Genomic DNA, 26,328 nt, shown 5'->3' with positions numbered 1-26,328 from the left:
GGCTCACACCGAAGCGCCGTGCTGCACAACGAGCCTCGTGGGCAGGAAAAAGCCGACGTGGGATTTGCTTAAAACCAAGGTCTTGCAAAATGCACCGTGTTTCGGATATAATTATTACGCTGTTTCCCATTTTGATGGCTGGGACGAGATAGCGAGGGAGAATTTATCGCCAGGCGTCTCCTCTGGAGTTACCAGGGGAGGGAACGTCCCGGCTGAAATAAAGAATGAAATAATCTCCTGGCGAGGATAAACGGTCCCGCAGCCCAGGAGTGGGACTGCAAGCCAGGAAAATTCACAGTATCCTTCTCCATCTCCAAGCTGTCATCACCCTAGATCACAGAGGAGAGGTACCAAATAATCCTGATCCCCACGGGGAGGCAGGAAGCATTTTGGGCAACTTGGCAGGGGAACGGCAGCAAGTTGCACTGCAGGCAGGGCAAGTGGGAAGGAAGTGAGTTAGGTAAAGGGCTCGTAGATCTTAGGTGCTGCAGTAATGGCCCTGTAATAGGAGAGGCACTGATTACAAATAGGTGCACACACAAGAAAGCACTTAGCTATGAGACGGAAGAGGAGTGAGTTATTGCAAAAGAAAAGCTGTGATGACAAAGGAGAGCTCCCGTGTTGAGTCACTGCCCAAGCTGACACTCAGGAGGGATGGACAAACACCAGCTGGGTAAGACTGGGAATGGGAACCCCATGGTCTGAGCTTAAAGCCATATAAATCCCCAAAAAACAACACAAAAAATAAGAATAAAACCAAAGACGGCGGACCGAGGGCAGCAGAGGCCGAGCAGCCTACCTGCGATGGTGTAGAGCCCCGTGACCAGCAGCATCAGGACGGTGGAGAGGTAGAGGTTCCAGCCCAGGCAGACGTGCACGAACAGGGCCCCAGAGTACAGGTCGGTCTGCGCGGGGACAGGGAGCATCAGCTGTAACAGGCATCATCCTCGTGGCCACGCACGGCCACCTCCCTCCTGAGGGCACCAGGAGGTGGCCCCAGTGGTGGTCTGCAACTGGGCCCAGTTGGGCGCAGAGGGACACAAGGACCAGCAACATCTCAGGGCATCGGTGCTGCTGCATCCCTTGGGAGCACACGTGGGCAGCCCCAGCATGGAGAGCAAGAACCCCAGGACTGCCCGAGCCTTGCCCTGACCCCAAACCATCTCTTTGCTGAGCACCTCTGGGCAAACCTCTCCTCCTGGTTTTGCAGCTGGGGAAAATGAGGCACAGGCGATGGCAGAAGTTGATTTTGGTCCCAAACGAGCAGCACCAGGCAGGACCTGAGCCCAGGGGTCCTGCACCCCAGCACAGACCAGTGCAAATGCATCCTCCAACACATCGACAGGTGCTGCCATGAGGGAGGTGCCCCTATGCTTGCCCCTCCCCTTTGCAGCTCCCCTTGCAAAGCCCCTGGAAGAGGCTCTGGGTTTCTGCTTGGCCAAGGAAGGACAAACTGCTGCTGCCCAAGAAACCACCACAGCACCTCCTGTGCCCACATCACGTCCCCTGGCACTGCCATGGGACAGGAGGACCCCGAGCCACCACCACGCCTCAATCCACGGCCAAGACCCAGCGGTCCCCAGGACTGGGCTGGGATATTGTCACAGAAAACTCATTTGGAGGAGGAAACGGGGCAGGAAGAGGCAGGATGAGCTAAATGCACGCTGCAGCAGCTCCACGCCCTCGCCCGGAGCTGTGCCTGCTTTCCGCAGCCAGCACTTCAGCCCTGATCTGACGTCTGTCTTCACGTACGTCCCAAAAACCACCCCGAGCAGCAAGGCTTTCCTGCCCCATCATGCGGGAGCAGTCGTGCAGGATGAGTGCTGTGCAGGCCTGGTGGTGCATCCCACACGGCAGCTCCTGCCCCAGCTCTGCCCTCTCCCAGATGCTCCCAAAGCAGGGCACAGGGACACGCTCAGTGCCACGGAGGCCAGTGGGTAGCACACGTCAGCGTGGTACGAGAGCCTTTTCCCTAGCGGGTGAGCCCACACGGGCAGGCTTAATGTTGAATAAATCCCAAATGAAGCCAACCAGAAAAGCACTTGCACCATGAGCCTGAGGATCCCAGTTCAGAGACTGTTCCTGACACCAGCACAGCCTTTGCACCATGGCTTCCCAAGGGAGATGCGACGTGCCCTGCACTCAACCTTGGCCACATCTTCAGGGGAGCCCTCACCGGCACCAAGAGGCAATTCACCCCATAAGGTCCTGCCGGAGAGGAACCAGCTCAGCAGCAACCAACTCAGCAGCTCCCCGTCGATAGCTGCCTTGCCACCACAAACACGACCCAAGCACAGCCTGACCCCACGGCACCACCGAGCAGCCCTACAAGAGAACATCCAAGGCAAGTCAGCGCCGCACTGCAGCTATGAGGCCGAAAAACCCCAGGGGAATGCCCTCAGCCATCCCCCCAACGCAACAACAAGAGGGAACCCAAAGCTTTTTGAGCCTCCCCAGCGCAGTGCCAGGCCAGCACCCTCCCCATGTCTCGTGGAGCTCGCCAAGGCAGCTCGCCATCCCCTGCCTGCCCGCTCCTCCTGCTGCCCTTTCCCAGAGCCCAAAGCCTCAGCCCGGGAGAAGGCATTTCATAACCCCTTCTCCTGGCTTTCTCAATGCTTAAGCATTTTTGCAGTCGTCTGCAAATGAGTCTAATCCTTCGCTATGAGGAAGCAGGAGGTATCTCCACCTCCCTTCCTCGTAATTCTGCTACGGTGGGAGAAAAATAAAAGCGCATGTGACTGAGTTGTTAATGAGACACCCCGAATACAAAAACAAGCTAATTAAATCCAGGCATGACCTATTCATAAAACAAGTCCTTTCAACTGCAAAAGGGGAGCAGAAGCCTTTGAAGTCAGGCCTCGTAATCCAGCGAGATCCCTGCCTCCACCGCTGACCTCACTTGGGAACTCGTTCTTACCCAACGCCATCGATGCCTTCCCAAGGAACGCTGGCTGCAGAGGCAGCTTGGCTTTAACAGCTGGCAAAGCCAAAACGCGAGCAGAACGAGTTGCCCAGGCTCCAGAAGAGTCTCCAGGGGCTCTCTGCCAGAGCTAGGACACTCGTGCAAATCTTCACGTGTTTCTAGCTAGGGGGGATGTGATCTCTCAGCAGGGTTTTGGGCTGCCCTGCCATGAAATGTTGAGGGCTGGGGACCGGCAAATGTAAAATGCCCACAGAGGAGAGATGGACGCGTCCCCTGCCCATGGAAGAGCCACCGGAGCAGCAGCGATGCTCAGAAGAAGGGGGAGAGGAGATCCGTGAGTAAATCCAGCAACGGCAAGGAAAGGAAAAGCCCGGCTCGCCCTGGGCTTCGAGGTGGCTCCAGAGGGGACCAGAGGAAGCCCCAGCCAGGTGGCCACGCTGACCCATTGCCCTGAGTCTCGCACCTTCCTCCTATGCTCCCCGGGGAGAGGACACGGGGTCGGTTTGGGGCTGGTTTGGCCACGCACAGTGCCAACGCCCCACGCACTGCCAGAGCGCCCCGTGTTTTTGTAGATTCACCCTGAGTGGAGCTGGAAGCCGCGGTAATCCCCGTACAAGGCCGATTCCTCTTCTGTTGGATCCTGCGTGACTCAGAGGTGACAGAAAACCCAACAGCCCAAAGAAAGCTCAGCAAAGGCTGAGAAAAGGCAGGGGCAGAGCCGCTCGGCAGCACCAGCCTGGCTCCGTGCACAAAGGCTGGGAGGGATGCAAAGGTTGCCAGCAGCACAGGCACCACACAGGGTTCATCTGCAGGTTCTCCTGGTGTTAGGGAAGGGGCCACTCCACAGAGATCTCCACCAGTCTCCTGGCTACGAAGGAACCTGTAGGATGCCCGTCCCTCCTGGTACCCATATGGGACGAGCTGGTGGTAGCACACTGCTTGGGCAAGAGGGGTCGGCTGTGGTCACCTGGAGAGACTCGAAGATGAGCAGCCCTCAAATTAGATTTCCTTCTTTAAATTCAGATCAGCAAGAGCAAACAACCTCAGCAGAAATCCCACCCCAGCTTCCAACCTCTCCGTGTAGACACCAGCAGGGATTCGCTTGGCTCCCAGTGCCCAGCAAGCCTTACGCAGGTGCTGCAGCATCTCCCTTCAGCTCCTCCCTGTGCCCCTAGGAGCAGGGACCGGACCTCTCCCAGGCAGCACATGGGAGGAATAAGTGACAGCACGTTCCTGGGCATTAGGACAACCAGGGAATAATCAACGTGTCATTGCCCAAACCTGTGAACTGGGCTGATGCTCCGGGAGCTGCCACCCATCACACGTGGGGAGCAGCAGCCAAACCTGGGCAGCTCCAGCTCCAGATTTTTTGGGGGAAATACAGGTGGCAGCTGCACCGACAGAGTCACCAGCACCGCTTCTGCAGGTTGTGGCCATGCTCAAAGCCCTGCATCAGCAGGAACAGGGCAAGGGCTGCTCCCAGCCCTGCAACCTGCCTTTTAAAATCACGACCGACCTGCCTTTTAAGCACAGCACAGCACACGGTGCCGTGCCCAGCTCTCGGGAGGGACACACGGGTCTCCTGAAGCCAGGGACATCAGGCCACGTAGTGCCACCAGCTCCGCTGTCTGTCCACGGCGGGTGCAGCCACTCGCGTTAAATGCAAGGTGCACACAAGTTGCATTAAATGAAGGCAGATGTCAGCACAGCGGTGCGCAGCCCTGAGCTGCGGGCAGGGAGCGCCGCTGCGTGGGGAGCCACGCTCCCACCCGGCCCTCCTTCCTGCAGCCAGCCCCATGCAAAAGCAATGTGGTTTTTTTTTTTTTTTTTTAATTTGCAACCACACCTATGCAAAAAGCACTTTTTTTTTCTGCGACCGTCCCCATGCAAAAAGCACGGTGGCTTTTTTTGTTGTTGTTCGTTTGTTTTTGCAGCCACCCCATGCAAAAAATACCTTTTACAGCCGTCCCCCTGCAGACACCCCAGGGTTGGATTCGCCCGCTCCAGGCCATGCAGGGTTGCTCCTTCCAGCAGTTTTCTCCTCGGGTTCGGGATCATTTCTGAGCTGTTTGATCTCGGAGTGCCTGCAGCCCCAGGGTTCTCTGTGCCCTGCTCTGCCCTGCTTGCTGCAAGCCTGGTGCCATTGGTGCTTTGGCCTTTCCTGGGGTAAACTTTTCCCCTGCTTACCAAGGGGGCAGCAGGGGGAGGAGAGGAGCTGGGGCTGCACACACGGGGAACTGTGAATGAGGCCAAAATGGGGTGAAAATACCCCTGGGGAACAGGCCCTGGGAGTCAGGTACTTTCCACACATGGTTAGGCCATCTGGTAGGTGCAACAGGGTTCCTTGCTGCCTGAAAGCCCGAGTTTTGGGGATCCTGACAGCCAGCCATGGATCCATCGGGGACCCCCGACATGAGTACGGCCGCTGGAGCCACCGACACAGACGCAGGGAGCTGCAGCCAGCACCTTCCACCACCCCCCTCCTGCAGCAGCTCCAAAACCCAAACTTTTTGCTGGGAGGAAATTCATCACAGGGCCAAGCGGGGGCTACTTACAGAGATCTTGGTGAAGATGGAGAGCAGGAGCGACAGGCCCGAGAGGTACATGCGGATCCTCTCGCCTCCAAACCTCCGCTGGAGGTACTCGGGCATCGTGACGATCTGTGGAGGGAAAGGAGCGCTGGCTGCCCCAGCAAGGCGAGCGCAGGGCAGCGTCACCAGCACAGGGTTTTGGGGGAACGGCGGTGGCACCGCAGCCCCACGTACCCCAGCCGAGATGTAGACGGGAACGAAGACCCAGGCCAGCGCCAGCAGGGCGTACGTCGCCTGTCGGGAAGGAAGCAGCAGCACAGCCAGGAGCCACACCTGAAGCAGCCTCGGCTCCCCTCCAATGCACCTTTATATCTCCAAATGGCCTCAAACAACAGGTGTATAAGGCCACAGCGGAGACCCCTGCCTTCAGGAGCCCGACCACAAGCACCCGGCTAACTCCCTGAGCACCAGGCAACCAAAATGCCATGTTTTTGCTGCAGGACCCAAGGACTTTGGAAGTGGCACATGGGACAACAGCGAATTGGTGACCCTTTCGGCCATCCCCCCCATTGGGGGCAGGTAGGGGATGGAGGGGGAAGCTCCGCCCTGAAACATCCTTCCCCCTGCGTGCAAGGACGTGGGTTGACTCCAAATTCAGCCTGTATGCACTGGACATGATGCAGAGAAGCCAAATTAGCAGCATTGTGTTCGTTATCCCCTGTGTGACTCCTCCCAGGCTTTCAGTCTCGGTGTGAAGCTGCTGTGAAATCAGTCACGCTGCTTTGAGGCCCAAGAAACTCTTTTTTTTTTTTTTTTTTTGGTACCACAACACTTTTCTTACGTTCCACTCGAAGCCGGTGACAGCGATTCCCCCGGCAGCACCGGTCCCGGCCAGCCCGATGAAGAGCCCCGAGCCCTCGCTGCTGGCGAACAGAGAGGCTCCGATCTGCGGGCGAGAGCAGGAGGTGCTGGTGGTACCTGCAGCCACGGGGACACGGGCACACCAGGCAGGAAAATCCCTCAGCACACCCACAAGGAGGTCCCCGCCACCAACGCTGCCTTGTGCCCGGCTCCCCTCGACATCCCCTTCTGGGTTTGGGGTGGAATCGCTCGTTTTGGTGAGGATGAGGAACAGCCACGTGTGCGGCGGTGGCAATGTGCCCTGCCCGGAGGTGGCCCTGTGAAAGCTGCCAGCCAGCAATGCAGGAAAGACCTGCAACCAGTTTGTCAAGGTGATGCTGAAATAACAGCAGGAAACAAAGAAATGGGGGAGTTGAGGCAGCCACGGCTCCGTTGGAGCCACCAGAGTCCGCAGGGTGGCGGAGAGAGGTTTGTGACCACAGCAACCTCTCCCCAGGCTCGGAGTGGCCTCCAAGGAGACCCAGGAGAATAAAACAAGCCGGGTGGGCTCCTGCACCCCTCGTATAATCAAAAGGGAAACGGAGATCAGGAGACACGAATCCTGCTCAGCAAGGGACACGAAGCCCAGCAGGAGGAGGTGCGTGGGCTGGGGAAGTGGGGGCAGGCAGCAGAGCAAGGAGTGATGAAGGGGGAATTTGGTGGGAAGGGGAACGGTGTCGGACATCCGCGGTGCCCAGGACGAGACACGGGGGTCTCTACTTACTGGCCACCATGCCATGTCCCGGCCAGCAAGGAAATAGCCGCTGACGGTGTTCCTGTTCACCCTGCACGAAGACTGCGAGGAGAAGAGATCAGCAGAGCAGCTCTTCCCCTGCGAACCCAGACAAGACACCAAGAAACCAAGAACCCAGTCTGCCAGACGAGAAGCCAAGAGACAGGAGACTGGATAATTAATGGGAACTCGGCAGCTCAAGTGTAATTACACAAAGTGGCAGCTGCACCCCAAACACCTGGAGCCACGAACAGCAAAGGAGGCACCCCTGAGAGGGCAGCGGGGAGGATGCGCCCGACCTGCCTCCATCCCGAGCAGACAGTGGCTTTGTGGGGCCCAGCCTTGGCCATGAGCAAACGCAGCACAATACGCAAAACACACAACAAATGCAAACTACAACTGGAAAATAAGAAGAGGCTTTCAGAAGATGCCACGCAGAAAAGCCAGCCCTTAAAAATAATTTTAAGAGCATTCGTACTTCAAATGGTTAAAGGAGAAAGCAGAAACTGAACAAGAACGCTCTTACCCATATTCCCACTGCAACGTTTAAGGAAAAATAAACCACTATGACAACAAGATCAGCAACGCTGAACTGCTGCGAGGGGGCGAAGGATCCGGCAGTGGAATTGCCCTCCATCCCTCCTCTGCTGCCTTCTTCATCCTTGGCAAAGGCCTCCCCCAGGTGATCACTGAATCAGTAACTCGTTAGCTGCTTGGGGGAATTTATCATTAATCCAGGCAGCACTGGGAGCTTCGCTCCCAACACTTCCAAAGGCGTTTGCAGGCCATCGCTCAGTGCAGGGGCCTCAATTTGCCTTTTTTTTTTTTCCTCCTGTTTCTGCATTGATCTTAAGGAAGCTGCAGGCTGCACCTACTTGGGCATTTAATGCACTTCTCTGGTGCAGTTTCTGAGGGCTTTCAGCAGCCCTTTTGCAAAAGTGCTTGGTATCGAGACATTGCTGGACAAGAAACTATCACAGCTTCTTACCCCTCTAGCCAATCATTTTCATGAAACCTGTAGGAATTTAAAGGCTTAGCAGCCGTTTCTCTTTTCGTGGTTAAGACTTGATCAAAAGTTCCAGCAGGCACACAGGGACTGCATAACCTGTGCCTCGTTAGTAAAGGAAGCTGAAAAAACAGTAAGTTCGAGACTGAGTTCAGGCATTTTGTTCAGTACAGTCACAAGATCAACTTTAGGACAAGTGCTATATATTTTATGATTTTTTTTAGTTTAATAGAAATTGTTTGCAGTTTTACAAATTACCTTAGCATAAATGTTTAACATTGCCCTTTACAAGCTGTAAACCAAACCCCAATGTTTTTCTTGCAGATACTACCGATCTGGAAAGAATTTGCATTATCTCCTGACTAGTCAATTACTGTACAAAAAGCAGGTTTTTTTCATGTTCTCTTGAAGGATCCCAGAGAAACACCTCTAAGAATAGCTTGCATTTCTGGTGATCCGGCATTTTTGCCTCTGAGAAAAGCACACAGAGATTGGGTAACCCTGCAGGACCACGCTGTACTGGAAGAGTCCATAAAAACACGAGTGAAGTCACGCGCTTTGCTCCATTCCAACCACCCCACTAGAAAAGCCAAAGGCCCAGCAATCCCGTTTTATGACCACGATAGTTCCAAATTCTTTAATCCTAATCGATACAATTTTACTGCGCTAAATTAACCCAAGGTGGGGGGGGTGACGTGCTAAATCGATGATCGAGCACCGGAGTTGTGGAGCCTCAGCCAGCCAGCCAGCAGAAATGCTCGCAGGGATGAAGCCAGTCTCCAGAAGCCAGCTTGAAACAAGCAGCATGAAACATTCGAGTTTAAAGTTTTCTTGTATTCAGTATTCAGGCTGTTTTCTGCATCAGATGCTTGGCTCACTCATCAACTCTCCAAGTACGCATCACAAGGATTCATTAAGAAAACACACACCAATTAACGTGCACACCACTGAGATGGATCGAGGCATTTCTCTCTGAAACCATCACCGATGGACACACCTGCGGGTTTGCACACTTGTAGGAAGGATTAAAGTCCTCCCTCACTGCTCAACTGGAATTCAGCCTGAATTAACACTTTCAAAGTGCATACAAGTGTTAATGTGTCAGCCTGGTGTATCTACTAACACCGCGGAACTGTTCAGTAACCTACCGTAACTAAAGTATAACCAGGCGCAGCCTTGCATTTTGACTTTTCAGAGAGAGAGAACGTAAAAAATTAAAACAATGCTCTGATGAAAAATAAGCTCACCGAATAAAGAATGAAAATAGCGTTATCTGGTCAGAGACGAACAGTTGCTCTAATAAAATCTTCATCTCACTCGCTGAATGTACCAACAAGCACCACAGATCTTTTAGTAATGTAGAGAAGATTTCCAGTCACAGCCCAGGCCTCCGCTGTGCCAGGTGCTGTGCCAACAGACACCAACCCCCCAAAAACACTCACTAATCCACCACAAGCCAGGAAGTTCAGCCTCCGAGAAGCTCAGGGTAGGCCATCCCATGCAGGCGCCCGGGGAAGCCTGGGAGAACCCTGAACAATTTAAACTCCACACTATGGCTGTTTTTTTGTTTGTTTTTTAAACACATCCAATAAATCTGGTCCAGAGTACAAACCTCTGAAAAACCTGTGATGAGCTGGTTTTGTCAGCTGGAACCTCCGTCCTTACGGAGCAGCCACCACCTCTCCCTGCTAATCAAAACCCCAAATCATCCCCAGAGAAGCCCCATCCTTCAGGTAAACAAACGCTTCCACAAGCAGAAATCACAGGCCATAAAACCAGGCTTCGCAAACCCCCTGCATGATACCCTCCCAATTCCACACGTTGTCCCCCTCCATAAAAAAAAAACAATTCCCAAATTCTCCCAAGTCCCTGCTGTCCCCTGCCATCCAGCCACAGGTTCAGTTGCCTTCCACACAGCCTGAAGCAAAGCAGCACGCTGCAGGTGTACTGAACCCGCCAAATTACACCAAATCTTATCAACGCCTTTGTGACAGTCCCCAGAAACCGGATGGCTGGTAAAAGGTTGTGTGCATTTTGCATTTTACAAGACTGCTCAGCAGAAAGACAGGTTGAAATGCAACGATGAGTATTAGGGTATTAAGGAAAAGCAGCCTCTCCTTGTCTGCAGGTGTTACAGCACAGCAACAAGCAAAACAGATGTTATCTTCCTCGCTGCCGAGAAAAGCCCGAATCCTGTTTACGCTCCCAAGCAGCACATTAGCATAAAAGAATCAATTCACCTCTTGATTTCTTTCAGTACCATAGGATCTGCAAATCATTTTTAAGGGGGGACACTTTAGAAGACGAGTGACTACTGTATAAACATTTTTAGAAAGCTCACACAAAACAAATCTTTATTCTTTGTCGCAGAAAATAAATACAGGTGCATATTTCATATGCTTTTCTATAAAAGCACTCCTACAAAATCACCTAACTGCATACAACAGTACAACCTTTTTGGCTTTTAAAATGCAAATATTATACAGTCACTTCATTTTATTATCTTTTAAAGCACTTGTAGCAAGCAGCTTTGGAAAAGAAATGCTTAATTTAGAAGCCAAATTCTTGCCTCAAGTGTTTTGTGTTTCTTTTTTTTCCCCCCACTATGTATATAGTGCAACTAACCTAAAAGCAACTAGAACAGTTTTTTGTAAAATGTTTACTCGTCCCCCCCCCATCCCTCCCCCCCAAAAAAATCTGCAAAGAAAAAATAGCTCTTAGAAACTGTTCTACCTTGATACTTAAACCAAGAGAAAACAAAAAGTGGCTCAATAGAAGTATTAAGATAAGCATGATGCTTCACAGCTCATTATCTGTTCGCTTCCAGTTTGGCCCGGGTGTTTCTTTAGACTAAAATGCATTAATCATCCAGTCCTATATTTCTGAAAAGGTACGACATGGACTCCCCGTTATGGATCCTGCGAATGGCTTCTGAGAGAATCATGCTGATATCCACGGTCTTGATTTTAGGGCACTGGAGTTTTTGTATTTCATGTGGAATCGTGTTTGTAACCACCACCTACAGAAAGAAAAAAATAGAGAAAGTCATAACAGCTTCACGCTTTCCACCTCCCATATCAGAACTGCGAAAGGGAATGTCTGTCCTCCAGTCCCCAGGAAGCCACCCTTGCTGATAACAGAACAAGATTTTACATCACTGTCAGGATCCAAATCTTAGGAAGAGCTACGCATTGCTATACTGGGTATCCAGGGATACTAATGGCAATATCCTTCCCTCCTTTCATTCTGACACCTAAGGTCAGAGGAAGGTACAAAAATATCCCCCACACTGAAGGGAAAAGTCTGCTTATACCAGCAGTCTGTCATCTCCCAGCCCTCCCTGGTTTTCCACTGCTGTAGGTTAAGGATGCATACGTGCTAATATTCTAGTGTACAATTCAACGGTAAGAAAGCCTAAACCCAGCAACATCCCACCTAAATTCTTAACGCCAGTATATTTTAAGAATTATCAGGAGAAAAATGCTTGTTTAAAAAATAAACAAACCAACTAGACCATCCGACTAGCCATTCAGAATTCACGCTTACTTCGTCGATTGCAGATTCCTCTATCAGCCTGGGAGCATCTGAAGAGAGCAGGCCATGCGTGGCCATTACAAAGATCTTGTAAGCCCCCCTCTCCTTGAGGGTCTCTGCTGCAGCAAGAAAGCTGTCAACGTCATCTATAATGTCGTCCTGTCAAAACAAGACGGCATTCTCCAGTCAGTGAAGGTTCAACACGTTCTCAGACCAACGTGTAGTCTTAAGCTACCTATGGATAACGAACGCAGTGCACCCAGAATGACCTCTAATCTTTTTCAAATGTAACAGTTTACGTCCAACGCAAAATGGACATCTTTGTTGATGCTGTTCTTCTGACACCTGAGCTAGATGGCGAGCATTAGGGTGGAAAAACAGAGCGTCCAAACCTACAGTAACATCACTCCGTAGTTCACACAATCAGCTTCAGTAAATGTGCAGACTACTGCCTCACGGTATAAAAAGCGCAGTATCAAAAGCCCACCATTAAAGTTCAGTTGCTGACATAGCAAAAATATACTCGATTTTTGTAACTTCAGCATATTTAGTATAATTTATCAAAAGCTATGGAATGTTACTTACCACGATGATAGCTATTCTTCCTCCTACATCGCCAACAACTGTGATGGGTGGTTTTTCCTTGGGAATCAGCACTGATCAATGGCAATTTTTTTTTTTTATAGAGGTAGAAAAAAAAAAGGAAGGTTTATACAATTTACTTCAAGTGTGGAAATGTCAGCTTTGCGTGGGTCACCACTGTGTTAGCGAGAAGTGAGGTGACAACTATTCCAACTATTACAGTGTTGCTGGGAAAAGCAGCAAGAGTTTAATACCTTTTTTTTTTTTTTTTAAGCTTACTGAAGAAGTATTAACTACATGCATAGAGTGGCATGCAGGCACAACCAGTTCAATCAGCCTACTGAAACCCAAGCTAGGTTTTCATGCGATGAAGTTTTGCTGGCACAGCTACAGGTCACGCCCACGTTCAGCAAGGTTCCCTTGTCAAGGCTTATGACATTGATCCGGCTCCACACAAACCCAGCTCAACTCAGCTCATTAGCTCTGTGTCCCAGAACAAAACTCAAACATTAAAACCTACTGGCAAAAGAGCGTGGCCTCTCTGCCACAGGCTCTTCTGACTAACTGTGGTGGCACAGCTCCTCCCACACAGGGCACAGATCTCACGTCCAGCCTAGCACTAAAACCATGGACAAAAAGCATCAAATAGTAACCTTTCCCCTTCCTCATGTTCTTATAAAGAATCGCTCCTCTTTGACGGTGCCATCAGTGTCACCCGTCTCCCAAAACCACAAAAAGCAATACGTGAACGCTCTCACACACAAACTTACTTACTGGGTATCTCTAAACTGGGATGAATAGCAGCTACGTTTTTGGCTGTAGGTGGTGAGTGTCGACCGTCCACCATGTCAGACTCAGCATCTTGAGCTTCCCCGTGAATGACAGCAATTCCCAACCGTAAGCGCTCAGCAAATGACTGTGCCCTGTAGAGAAAGGGTTAAAAAACAGATACATATATATATACACATATTAAAAGAATTTAGATACATACATTGCTAATCCGTTTCCACTTCATTTCTAAAATTTCAGAGGAAAAACGGACCGATCCTAAAATTGTAGGAAAATACCTAGAAGAAATCACCTATCCCACAGCATCTTGTTTCCACCAGGCCTGTGAGAGTCGAAATAACCTTGAAAGCATCCGCACTGGCCTTGCAAGCATCAGGACAAATGCCGCAAAGTCACACAAATCTGATTATTCCCTTCTGTTTTGCCCAGCGGTCAAAAACATTTCCTGGCTTTCAGCATTCTTGAGATCCCATGCTTTAGCTGGTCTCATCTAACAGTCACCAAGAACAGCCTAGATGTCTGGGTTGCCTACATTTAATTAAATAGGAAAAAAATATTCAAATGAAAACAGAAAACAAATATTCATCTATTTATTTTTAGCAAGACGTGGACTAAGTAAGACAATATCCCAGACCTTCTGACACGTAACCTTGGATATCCTACAGAAAAGAAATCAAAATCATTTTGCCTGACAAACTACTCTTGAAATTTAAACAGCTCACATTTCTACAAACTTACAAAAAGTTCCTTCACCATGCAGCATTTATTTGACTGAAGTTAGGAATTTATGTAATGAAGTTTAAGGTTGGCTGGATAAGTGTGGAAAACAGAGTCAGGAAAATGGGAAATTCACAGACAGCACTCGTAACCCAGACACGACAAGCAGCAAGTAAAATGCAGCAGTGACGTTCGCCCTACCTTACCTTGCACACCCTGGAGCTCAGTATCTAGCCTACAACAGCGACCTGCTCTCCTCGTGGTCAAAGTGAGACCAGCACGTCACTTTGTTCTAACCTTAGTATCTAGGACCTGTGGCCTGAATCACCTCCTTCAACCTTAAGCCTTGTTCCACTATCCAAACAACTCCACCGAGTGATTTGCTCATTGTGATGCTCAGTTAATTAAAAATGGAGAATCTTCTGCCCTGCGGTTGTCATACAGTTATTTTTTTTCAAGAGGTTAAATACAGATAAATTATGATTCCATGCATATTTAAGAGTTATGACTTAGAAGGCATAATCGTATCAGTGAAACTACAATAATGATTTAAATATGCAATATTACATTGAATAAAGTTCAAAGCAACAGTTAAATGATTTATTCATTTTCCAATAAGCTCAGAAGCTCCATCAAGAATAAGTTCTCCTTCACAAGTATTCACCTGTGAAGCGTTGTCCTTAATTAGGCTGAAGAGTTCAACCACCCTTGTCCAAACACAATGCGCCTCCCTCAGACTACTCTGAAATGCTCACATGCACACGTGAAGAAGCTGTACAAACACAGCTCTGGGATCCTCTCCTGCAAAAGTCTCCTTTCCTACACATGTGCAACTTAAGTGAGGTCATTTGCTGGCATACACAGTTACTTGACGAGCATGAGAATGCTTCAGCAAATGCCTGCCTACACCCAAGAGGCAATACTGACACCAAATAAAGGAGACAAAGACAAGCAAATGTAAAGTAATTGGCCAAAAGAGAAAAAAAATCACATAAGTACCACCATTGCGAAACAAAGATGACAAGTTGTTCCCCTCACTGTACTTCTACAAAGTAAAGCATTTTTGATTTACTATATAAAACAATGTTTGTTTGTTTTTACAAAGAATATCATGACTCCTTGGCATCAAAGACTAGGTAACCTCTCAGCAATTTATTAGTTTGTCACCACAGCAAATAAATTACCTCTGAAATCATCATCCAACTCTTTACCACCTTCTCAGAGTGGTATAATTCTATAGATTGGGTATAGTGAACCAAAAAGCTACAGGAATTAAGAACAATTGTTTGGCCAACAAGAACTTCACAAGGAAAACAGTCTCAATCATCAAACCCTGTTCCACCGTGCCAGACGGTAAGTCATCCGCATTTAGGATCTGATCAACCACGTTCTAAGCTGTTTGCTAAGCAATTACTTTGGATTAGTGGTGTACCACTTCTAGCGATTTTTCATCATTCACAGTAGGAAATTCATAACGTAAATGTACACGAGTATTATATCATATAATTAAGTAGCTTCTTTATCATAAGCCCTGCACTGATTTACCACATCAGCTTATTTGTTTTTTAACCTCTGCTTAGATTTATTATGATTTTGTGACGATGTAAAAACTGCACATCTGAAAGTGTAAGTGGCAGGGGGTTGCAGGCCGCATCTTTTAGTTGTTGAATATCTGTCCTTCACTTGACCCTAAGAACAAAATCAGGATAGAGATTTCCTGCTCTAACACAAGAGAGCAGATCGTACCCACCTCTTTGCAGACGCAGGTGATTTGGCCACAATTACAGCATTCCTGTAGTCTGGTATCTGTAGTAAATAACAGATAGCAATGTCTACTTCATATCTTCAGACAAATTTCAACTCAGTAAGAATCAGAACTTCATTTTGCTAAAAGAATTTTAAGCATTTAATATCGTACCTAACGTAAGAAAGCAATCTCAAGAATCCATGGTACATACTGAGAGTTCACACCTCCGTAAATCCAGATGTTAAGCAAATTCAGATTTTAGCTTAAAGTTGTACCTTTCACAAACACCACGTTATATACAGATCACACAAAAGTAACTGCCTTAGAAGGACGTATGGGCTACGCAGGCAAGTATTAAAAACAGGAAACCATCAAAACTAAAGTTTCCTGTTTGACTTAAATTGTCTTGTGCATGCACACAGCAGGCTTGAATCACTTGAAAACGCAGCATTTAATCCATTTCCTCATTTCAGGGTTGTTTTTCAGAGTAAAACAACAAAAAAAAAAAAGACAGGCCTCTCCACCACATCATATGACTCCTTATAGGGACCATTAAAAGGAATAAAAATTCTACATTCACTGCACCCATACAGGAGCCACGGGCTGTCACTCCACTGCCGGCACTTCCAGGCCTTCCACCAGCAGCCTGGGCTCACTTCAGTATCTCATTGCAGCCCCTTCCTTGCGAACTCAGCGTTTTCCCTCACTGCGCTGCCCTGGGACAATCTGTGCCAGAGCGCAGCACACACGGAACCTGTCTGGTCTTGCAGCAGTTGTCATAACAATAACGCAGAGCCACTCGCAGCTGCCATAGCAAGTCCTGCAGAGCACATCCAATCCACGGGAAACCCCAGTATTGCGGGCCCGAAGCCTCTTAGCTAAAGATCTGAGAATTGATCTGTTAGAGCTGTCACCTGATGAATTTGGAGGGACAGGACCCTGACACGGAGCTCACAATCTTGCTGCCAGATGTCAAACAGCAGCTCCAAAACACAGAAATACTTGTTTTTTCCAACTACAAGCAAGGTAAGTTATTCCACAGCCTCATCCTCAAACACACCATAGCTGCTGAGTGTTTCCAAAAGCATTGTATCTGAAAGAATTTTTTCCCATGCTGATTTAAGTTCTGAATTTTGGCACGGGCCTAACCAATTGAAAATGAGAGCTTTTCAGAGGACGAGTTAGACAGCATTAATAATCCGCAGTGCTACCAACTCCACCTACAATACTGGGAATTCAGCATGTTCTGTCCTTTACAAATGCTTAAACAACAGGCTATGAAGATTAACATGATGGAAGGTATGGACAAGGCAGGGCCTGTCATTTGACATAATAAAGGCTTTGATCTTGTTCAGACATCATTGCCTCATTTTTCCCCTGCCAAATTATCAAATTTGTTCGAAATGAAGTCAGAAAGCCAGAAATGTCATCCAAGAGACAGCAAGACATCAACAGCTCCTAGTAACAAAGAGCTATGTCACTCCGAGATTAACGAGTCACTCTGAGCTTAACATGTACACATAAGGAAGATAGAAGACACTAATTATAAATATTTGCTAGGCATACAAAGGAAAACCACCAACTTATCCGTATACAAATGAGTTTCACTGATTGGACTGACTTCATCCCAGAACATCAAATAACTCCCTTCACACCTACACATAATTTTCTGACAGGGAACGACTGTACGGCCTCATCCTCTCAACTTCCAGCTAAATGCTTTGTAAATGACCTCCGTTCTTATCAAGCCGGACTCTATTTCATGCTATTCAACATATCCCATCACAACTCCCCCTTGAAACATTTTTCATGCTGTGGCATTCGCAGTGCAGGATTTGCAGCAAGCTGCTGTCACCGGGAGCCTGAGATGAATACTAAATTCTTCCGGAGCAGCACGGGATGAATCTTTCACAAAAGGGGTACTACACATCACTTGGCTAGTGAAGTACTTGCCAGCATAGATCCCGTGTGATCAGGTAGGTTCTGCCAGCTTTTGTTTTAGTAAATCATCTCATGAACAAGCAGAGGAATGAAGAAATTAAAAACTGAAAGGATCTTTTAAGTCCTCTCTACACGTACGTCAGCAGAGCTCTGTGAGCATTCATTTGTTAGAAAGCACCAGGAGTACCAGACTCAAAGCTGCAGCAATTCTTCGTAGAACACTAAGACTTTGGGTATCAAGATGTGCTTAAAGACTACACTAGGAACATGACCTTGTTACCTACCTTAGTCCACAGGTTCAAGTAACATACAAAGGCACAACTTGTCTTCGGTCTACACATCTGGTTTTCCACTTTTTTAAAAAAAAAACTTATGTATTGATTACAACATGCAATACTTCTGTCTTGGTGCACAAGATGTATGACCGTGGCAAAGCCAGAGCCAGGAATTTTGTTCTATCATCTTCCTCTTTGTTAGGCAGACAAATTACCAAACCAATTGTAATGACACATTCAAATGGTAACTGATTCCCCAACAAAATTTTAGAAGTATCATAAAAAATCCTTTTTTTCTCCTTCTTTTTTCAAACTAAGGCACTTATCTCTCTTTACAAAAAAAATGCACAAAAAAAAAAAGAGTTCAGTTTTTCTTTACAAAAAAAAAGAGTTCAAAAGTAAGAGCAAACTATACATTTTCTTCTCACCAGGAGGAAAAAATTTGCTTTCTTCCAAATGATGATTAGGCAGACATAATCCACATCTTACACCTACAATTACCAACTGCACAATTTGTCCACATGAATCTACCAGTAGCACTTCTCAAAGCACTTTATAAAAGTAATATCCATTTCAAAGATGGAGAAATGGCTGCACAGAACATCAGAAGTTAAGCTCCCTCAAGTCAAGACATGCTGAACAAACAGCAGGTGGAGATTTCCCCACAACAGAAGTCATCTGTTCTTATTTTCAGATTAGGATGGATAGGCTCTCATCGTTTACAAGTCAGCCTACAAAATATTTTCATAATGCTATATAAATTACACCTACACCAGCATTCCATCCTGTAAATAGCAAGGAAATTGGAAACAGGAAAGGAAGAGGATATTCAGAATAGAAAAATGCTCTTTTATATACACGTATTAATTAGGAGAATATGTATAAGATGGCAGAACAGCATCCTTACATGGAAAATAAAATGCCAGTTCTTCATGAAAAGGAAAATCAGGCCTCTCTGGGAAGGAAAAGAACCAACCACACCACTTCCTGCCCCAACACGACCCTCCCCCACTTTAAAATTCTGTTTGAATTGTTAATCTTCTCACAGGAATTTGTTTCACAAGCCTTGAGACATGACAAAAAATAATTAAAACAGTGTAAAAGTAGGCCTTCCTCACCTCTTCTTGGATGTATTGTAGTAAAAATGGAGATGCTCTCAAGTTATCAACTGGAATATTGAAGAAGCCCTGTATCTCCTTCTGATGTAAATCCATGGTAATGAGATGAGTTAGTCCTTAAAAAAAAAAAAGACGCATGAAGAAGCACATCAAGAAAAGCAAGCAATAACAGACCCGCTTTATTTCTAATAAGTTTAATACGTTTGTTCAGAACAAATTTTCTAAGCTACATTAAAACAAGAATATTATGCTACATGCTTTCAGTAATCCTAGTAACTATGTGCCTTTTAAATACACAAGGGTTATCCTGCTTCCCAAGTGCTGCTGGGTCTTCAACAAGCACCTCACAACACTCCACATAACTGAACCAGTAGTGCCACACTGAGGCAGGTATGCTCCTTCTCCATTTACACCCGACAACGTGGAACCACGACCAAGATAAACGGTCCTCTACCACCTAGTGGGACCCAAACACAGCAAACACTGGAGTTCTGAACTCCTCAGAAAGGGGCCCAAATTCTAATCGTTGCCACATTTCTTCTCTCACAATAAGACCCAGATCGCAGTGTTCATCGTAACTGCCAATTCTTCCCAGGGAAAGAAAGCAAAAGGAAAGAAGCAGGAAATAAAGTGTCTTAATGGCTGAAAATGAATAAATGCATTCTCCCACCTCAACTCAAATATAAAGGACAAACAAAGTATTCAACAGGTAAGACAGACAGACTAGAAATGACAAAGTACAACTGCTCAAAAATGTTAGAAAGGCCAAGAACAGCATTATGAGGGAGGGATAGCACAGCCCAAAGCAGCAGACTCATCTTGCCAGTACAGTAGGATGCAATGTAAAATGGATGTTGCGAGATTTGTTTATTTTTAGATGAACTCACCATCTAGAAATATCTCTAGTTATATTCTATGCATATTTTAAACTTACTAAAAATAACTGCAAAGTTTTTCAACAAAGTCCCACCTTGTGCGCAGACCTCTTTGGATCTGAGCGCTGCCCGTGGGATCCCCCATTTCCTTCATTATTTCATAACAACCTGCATTCTTACCAGCCTTGCACATCATTGAAGCCAGTAATTTAGAGACAATGGAGCCCCTTTTTCTCATCTTGCACTGCTTGCTGTATGGGAAGTAAGGAATCACTCCAATAATGCTTTTGGCACAGGATGTTTTACAAGCGTACACCATGATCAGGAGTTCCATGATCGTAGTATTCACATCCCTGGAATGAGAAGCGTCTAGTTCTGTATTCATGCATAAAAATCCTGCAGCTGAATTCAACACAATATCTACATCCATTACTTCACTGTATTAGAGTGAGAGAGATCTTCATTGCAAATCCAGCTGCACACCTAGGGATGTAAGCGCCCTGTACCCAGCATTTTAATTCTTTACTAGAATTACATTTCGTTATTATTTTCACCTTTTTTTGGTCAATTCAGCACTTTTCAGCATACTCCATTTTCAGGCTTTTGGTAATACAGCATGTTGCTGCGACAAACTACACCATAATTTTATCTCCAACATCTATTTCTATTGCTCACAAAGCAAAATAGATGTATTTTTCAGTATCGATAACCTTTAAAAAAATCAGATTTACAACATACTTCTCTTTTGTTCAAGCCAACAGCAGGCTAAATATTTACTAACTGCCATCTATTTTCTGATCTAAACGAGAAGACTAAGAGGGTATCTATGGATGAGAACCAGTCATCAACTATAAGACCTACTATTTCCGGTGCCATTAGAAATCAAAAAAAGTCTTAGCATTTTTAAAGTTCTTTTCACAAAAACAACAAAACTTTTTTTCTGAACCACAGGACACATTGCCTAGGAAATGCTCCTCCTACATTTAGAGCTTTCTGATGGTGCTGGAGCCATGGTAGCTGAAAAGGGAGGAATTTAAAGAGAATGTCATGAGCAAAAGAATGCACTTAGCGAAAGAACACAGAAACCATGGGGAAAGTTTCATTGACATTTTCATTGAAAATGAAAATAGAAGTTAGCTTACACTGAAGTCTTCTTTGTGCATGTATCAAAACAAAAAAAAAGCACACAAAGAGAAGCCTCTGTAATTAATCTAAGCTTATTATACTGTGTCACATACATAATATGCAAAGAAAAGTTAGAACAGAAGCATTCCTATGGACAGTCCACATCAAAACACTAGTACAGTGCTTCTCAACAACTACTCACTTTGAAACTGTCTGGATGATGAATACATCCTTCCCTCTCACAGACTCCTGGATCTGCACCCGTGTTTCTGTCAAGAGAAATAGGTAAGATGTGCAGGAGCAAGATGCAACGGAATCAAGAAAGGGCCAGTGATAAAGGCAGACTGTAGTTAGGTTAAGTTTCCAGTTTTGCCCATGAAATGCTCACCTCTGTTTGGCTCTTGATAAACCTGAACCTTCCCCATCTCGACCCCTAATCGCCTGCAGGAGAAGAAAAATTAAAACCAGAAGTCAGTAAGTGAAAATGAAGGGCTAAATGAATGAGAAGCCCATTAAAGAGCAAAACCATTAAAGCAGTTGTGATAGTTACTCGAAATGCCATATTTGAGGAGAAAAACGGGAAAAGAAAACCCCAAACACTAAAACCAGTTACTATGGTGGGAATCTCTTAACACAGCTGCACCGGAGGTTAAGCTAAATTCGTTTTTACGTCAAGCTCCAAAGGACAACCAAAGGAATAAAAAATATTGCTTATTAAATTATGTATCAATTTCTCACGTGTATATATATTTACACGCATTATACATGTTGCACTCTCTCTGTATCTATGTAGACAGATGACAACAAACATTCACAATGCTTAAGAGTCCACTTTAAAAGCATCCTTTTCCATAGATCTATGTCAGTCTGGAGGGAATAGGAAATCTTAGTGTCTGCTGCGTTTATTCCATTTCAATATTAGCACAGCCCATCACCACTAAAAAAAAAAAAAAGTAGAAAAAAATATAAGAGGTACACATGCCCAAATCATTCCGAGGCATGATGCCTTTCTGTATCTAACTTTGGGTGCATAAGCCTCAGGAAGAACCCCACAGCACACAGTACTTCTGCACTGTGCATCCTAATACTGTTACAAGAGCAAGGAAAAAAATTACTTAAGTCATACAAGCTCTTCCAAAGCTATTCATGTATTTAAAGCTAATCAAATGTCCCCAGCTAAAACAAACAGTGAGGACAGATCTAGCTTTGCTCCTACGAAAACTGTTACAAGGAGGCTGAGAACATGCTGAAAACTCATGCCACGAGTATTTGACACTACCCAAACATTAGTTTTCCCGCACTCTCAAAAACACACTACAGACAATCACAACCTGTCACTGAACACCTTAATCACAAGTTACTTTCTTTGTTATCGACCTGTTGAAATAGGCTGTGCAATACTGTACACCAGATGTTCATCCCAGCTGTGATAGCTTTCCCGTGTAACTACCATAAAACAGAGAAACCAGTCTTCACTAAAAGAAGTCCCATTACAATGGCACCAAGATCCGAAGCTGCCCTGGAGGCAGATTTTACTTACTCCGCAATCCTCTTCGATAGTTCCATGCATGATGAATTGGAATTAGCTGAAAACAGCACCAGTCCTCCCTTCGTTATATTCATGTTGGCCCCAATTTCAGTTGATGGCACACAAAACATCAAACCTAAGTTGTCTTCCCGCTCCTAGAAGACTGGAAGAGAGCAAAGGCCTGGTAAAGCCACAGCTTTAAAAATCAAAAATGAACAAATTCTCTCTGTTTAGACAGCGAAGGATTTCCCATAATCCTGTATTCTCCATCATTCTTACTATTTACCAACATTTTAACAGCACCACGAAGATATCCTTGTAACGGTCTGTGACCCACAAGCTACAATGTTTACAGACCTAGCTCAGCACACCAATAATGTGGCACAAAGAAGGGACTTGTGCCTCTCTTCCTTCCTTCTCCTGTCCCCAGGCTTTACACACCCACCAGCAAAATGCTTCAGTACAGGTCTCCAAAGGATCTCCCCTAGACAACATCTTAACAGTTGGCTATTTATTTATTTGCTTATTAAATGCTTTCCTCAGGCTATCATCTAGCAGCACGGATTCTCTTTTCCAGTACACTTTCTAGAACTGAGCAACGCTGACTTTCAAAATCACAAAGCCAGTCAGAGGCAGAACTGAGCCAAGAGAGCCCTTAGGCCCTAGCTCTCTGCTAAACTGACTAGAGGAGTCTATTTCCATAGCTGTGCATCTTTCCACCTCTTTTCAATAAATTATAAACTTACAAATAAGGATGAAATGTAAGGAAGAGCTCAATAAAGCTGGTAGCTGTAAATAATGACCTCTTGCACAAGGCATCCACTTGAAGAAGCAGCTGTTGTCATTCTTTGATACTAATATTTCTCCTGTGAAGACAGGAGAAGAACATCAAGAGGAAATCTATACATTTTCCACCAAAATAAAGGTAAACACCACTAATTGATGGGATTCCATCTTCACACTTTTTATTCTTTTTTGAAACATCACATTTTCATGCCCTATTCTAACATAACATTTTTATTTATTCTAATAGAACATTTCGTTCAAATACAAGAAACAATGTTTACCAGCAGCCAAAGAAGTCCTAAGCTACAGCACCTCACTTGTGTACAAACAGTTCATTTGTATAGCATTTTAGCACTAAGTAGGGGGCTGAAAATATCAAATAGGAGCTGTGTAATTCAAAACAAAGTAAATGGGAGTTCAGATAAATCAGTAACTGCCCTGGCAAACCTCTCCCTGTGGAGAAACCTAATTCTTCAAGCCACCCGTAGCTGTTCTAAAAAACTGAAGGCTTATCGACTATCAAGCGCTCCCAAACAGCATCTAAAAAAAAGTTTTCATACTTAGGGGCACAGCTGGCTAGCTCTATTAAAAAACTACCCCAGCCCACCTTTGCAACCTGGAGTACTCTTGCTTGGTTTGGCCTAGTCCCAGCAGCGTACCCCATTCATCCTCCGTCAGGAGCCAGGGTTAAGTCGGGAACTTCCTAACGCCAACCCCTTCACGAAGAGGCCGTGCTATGCTCAGCTGCTGTGAACGAACACCTGCCCTTCGTCAAAACTTCCCAAACGTGCAGAAAGAACACAAACGGGGACAACCTCAGCAACGGAATTTGAATGCCCAGTTGCTGACTCCAGCAGAACCCAGTAGGATCCCTATACATGGCTTCCCGGTACACCCTTACCTTGTGTGTGTGTGTGTATCTATCTATCTATCCACCCTTTACCCTGGTATACCACAAGCCCATATCCTATGCCATTAAAGGAAAACCCTATCCCTTTCTGCCTGTACTTTCAGACATTTGGGAAAAGAAACATAAATAAATAAATAAACCAACACCCAAATCCTAAAAGGCAGTGGTTACAGACGTCCAACCCAAAGCTTACCTACATCCCTCCCAAACTAGGCTCCCCACAATTTAAGGGAAAATAAAAATCAATTTCCATTTCCTAGCTCATGTTTCTTCCTTCGTTCCGCTACACACTTAATCTCCACGGCTCCCAGGTGGCCTGCCAAACATTCATAATGGCGTTAAAGACATCTTAAATCCAACAAAGTGGGCATGTACTAGAAATGCTTTTAGGTTTTGGAACATCACCTGGAAGTACCCTTCCTGTATGATCAGATGGCAACAACGTTAAAACAGCTTTCAAATAGTACTGGAAATATTTACATGGTGTTTTTTTATGACGATTTTTTTCCAGTTATGTTACCTCCTTTCTACATGGATTAGGAAAATGAGGGGAATTAAGGAATGTGCTGAAAGACAAGAGTTGTTTTCTGTTCATCATTCAGGATGTATTCTACTCCACAATATGATGCTGACATCCACAAGCAACACTGAAGATGATTTTTCTCATAACCATAGGCCAAGGAGTTTCCTTGTGGATGTACTTCAGCAGCAACAAGTGGGCTACACAGTGTGTGAGGCAGGGAGAAGTCCTGTCTGCAGAGTAACACTGATGTATCAAACTTTAGTAGGGTACTGGGATGACAGCACGCTCACAAAAACTTTATTAGGTGTGTGAAGACACAAATCCACAAATGCACGTGGGACCACAAACCTCTCTGGCTTGAGGCGGGCAGGTCTTCCAAGCCAGCATCGACTGGAAGAGAACGCACGCATCACAATGCAGGCACTGCCCACGAATTCCTACCTTTTCTTTCGGGCTGCACACAGCTACGCAAACACGTGATGATAGAAACAATTACAGGACTGGATGACCACGAGCCCTATTTCCACCTGCTTCACCTCCACAGGCTTTTACACCTCCACAAAATCAGTGTGCGCGCACAAACAGCCACGGAGGCAGCGATAACTGCCTGGGACCACCACAGCACCGCTCCTGTGATCCCCATGGGCTGGGGGCAGACCAGACCCCCCCACCCCATTTCCCACGAGGGGATGCAATTTACCCCAGCCCCAGAAATAGGGCTGGGTCCCCCTGGGCTAAATGGCAAGAGGGTCGCCCGTTCAGCCCCACACCTCCCTGTGTCCCCCAGCTGCTCCTGGGGGGCACCCCCAGCCCCTCCTGCACCTGAGGATCCCCTCCCCTCCCTCAGGGGGCCTGGGGGCACCCCCGCTGCTCCCCTTTCACCTGAGGGAGCGAGGAGCCCCCGGCTGCCCTGGAGAGGGGAAAAGGGGCCGCCCCAGAGGGGGACTCCCTCCCTCAGAGCCCCCTGAGGCGAGGCCCTCGCAGTCCCTTCCTCAGGCGGCGGACCCTGTGTGAGGAAAGGGGGAGGGCGGGGGGGCGCTGTGGAAGGGGGCACCCTGACCTCACGCAGCCGGCTGAAGCGAGGCTGAGCGGGCTGGAGAGGCCCCTTCGGTGAATGCCTTACCTGCCGGCTCCGGCCCCCCGGCCCCGGGAGAAGCGGCCCGGCCGGAGGGGTCGGGGAGAGGCGGAGGCAGCGGCAGAGCTCGGCCCCTCCGGTTGTGCCGCTCGCAAGATGGCGGCGCCGCGCGGGGGGGGGCGGGAGAGGGGGGGAGCGCGAGGGGCGGGCGCGAGGCGACGCCCTCACCCCCCCCCCCCCCCCCCCAATCCCCCGCCGCCTTTCCCGCCAAGGCCTCGCGCCGCGGCTGAGGGGAGCCCCCGCCGCCGCCATCTTGGCCCCGCGATGCTGACGGGGGGTGTTTTGGGGTTCCCAGTACCAAATCTGCGTTTTATCGTTCCCTCTCCTTTTAAATACCACAGGAGGTGGGCGGCGGCCCCCGCCCGGGTTGCGAGAGCCCCCTCGCAGAGGTATAAGCAGGCAGATGTCCGTCTGCATGGCGCCAGGTTTCACTCCCAGAGGGGCGGCTGGCTGCGCTGCTGTGGGCTCCACCAGCAAAATGGAGGGGCTTCACCATTCACAGCCTTTGCTAGCTGATCCAGCAGTGTTTGTGGAGAACGAAGATGTTCTGTAAAGTCAAAAACAACAACAGCAAAAAGTGGTCCCTCGATTCCCTTGTAAACACTGTCCAAAGCATACACTATTTGTCCAGAGTCCTGCCAAGGCCCCCC

General features: G+C 47.1%; 2 protein-coding genes across 5 annotated transcripts in view; both read right to left on the bottom strand.

Annotated features, from left to right (window-relative positions):
- The window catches only part of SLC5A10 (solute carrier family 5 member 10), a 36,893-nt gene extending 29,785 nt beyond the window's left edge, over positions 1–7,108 (bottom strand). For both annotated transcript variants that reach the window (XM_040575122.1, XM_040575120.1), the window contains exons 1-5: positions 7,079–7,108; positions 6,296–6,400; positions 5,689–5,748; positions 5,479–5,583; positions 800–905 (exon numbers count right to left, since the gene is read on the bottom strand). In XM_040575122.1, the coding sequence (XP_040431056.1) occupies positions 800–905; positions 5,479–5,583; positions 5,689–5,748; positions 6,296–6,400; positions 7,079–7,093 (391 nt within the window). In that variant the 5' untranslated portion in view covers positions 7,094–7,108. The remainder of the gene's footprint in view (positions 1–799; positions 906–5,478; positions 5,584–5,688; positions 5,749–6,295; positions 6,401–7,078) is intronic.
- Positions 7,109–10,430: 3,322 nt separating this feature from the next.
- Positions 10,431–25,854, bottom strand: PRPSAP2 (phosphoribosyl pyrophosphate synthetase associated protein 2). 3 transcript variants are annotated; one of them, XM_040574851.1, is made up of 13 exons: positions 25,667–25,782; positions 24,892–24,933; positions 23,071–23,190; positions 22,337–22,487; positions 21,185–21,237; positions 20,999–21,065; positions 19,852–20,024; positions 18,797–18,912; positions 15,466–15,521; positions 12,984–13,132; positions 12,213–12,283; positions 11,640–11,786; positions 10,431–11,112 (listed from the first exon to the last, which is right to left on the bottom strand). In XM_040574851.1, exons 4-13 carry the CDS (start codon positions 22,453–22,455, stop codon positions 10,954–10,956), a joined length of 1,110 nt encoding a protein of 369 aa, XP_040430785.1. In that variant the 5' UTR covers positions 22,456–22,487; positions 23,071–23,190; positions 24,892–24,933; positions 25,667–25,782; the 3' UTR covers positions 10,431–10,953. The 3 variants fall into 3 exon arrangements, with proteins under 3 accessions (XP_040430785.1, XP_040430786.1, XP_040430784.1); XM_040574852.1 differs by lacking the exon at positions 24,892–24,933 and having other exon boundaries at positions 25,667–25,854; XM_040574850.1 differs by having other exon boundaries at positions 23,071–24,933; positions 25,667–25,774.
- Between the last annotated feature and the right edge of the window lie 474 nt (positions 25,855–26,328).

Source organism: Cygnus olor, chromosome 15, assembly GCF_009769625.2.
Source record: "Cygnus olor isolate bCygOlo1 chromosome 15, bCygOlo1.pri.v2, whole genome shotgun sequence".
Taxonomy (NCBI): Eukaryota; Metazoa; Chordata; class Aves; order Anseriformes; family Anatidae; genus Cygnus; species Cygnus olor.
Note: the sequence above shows the minus strand (reverse complement) of the source record. Positions and strands in the feature narration are given on the sequence as shown.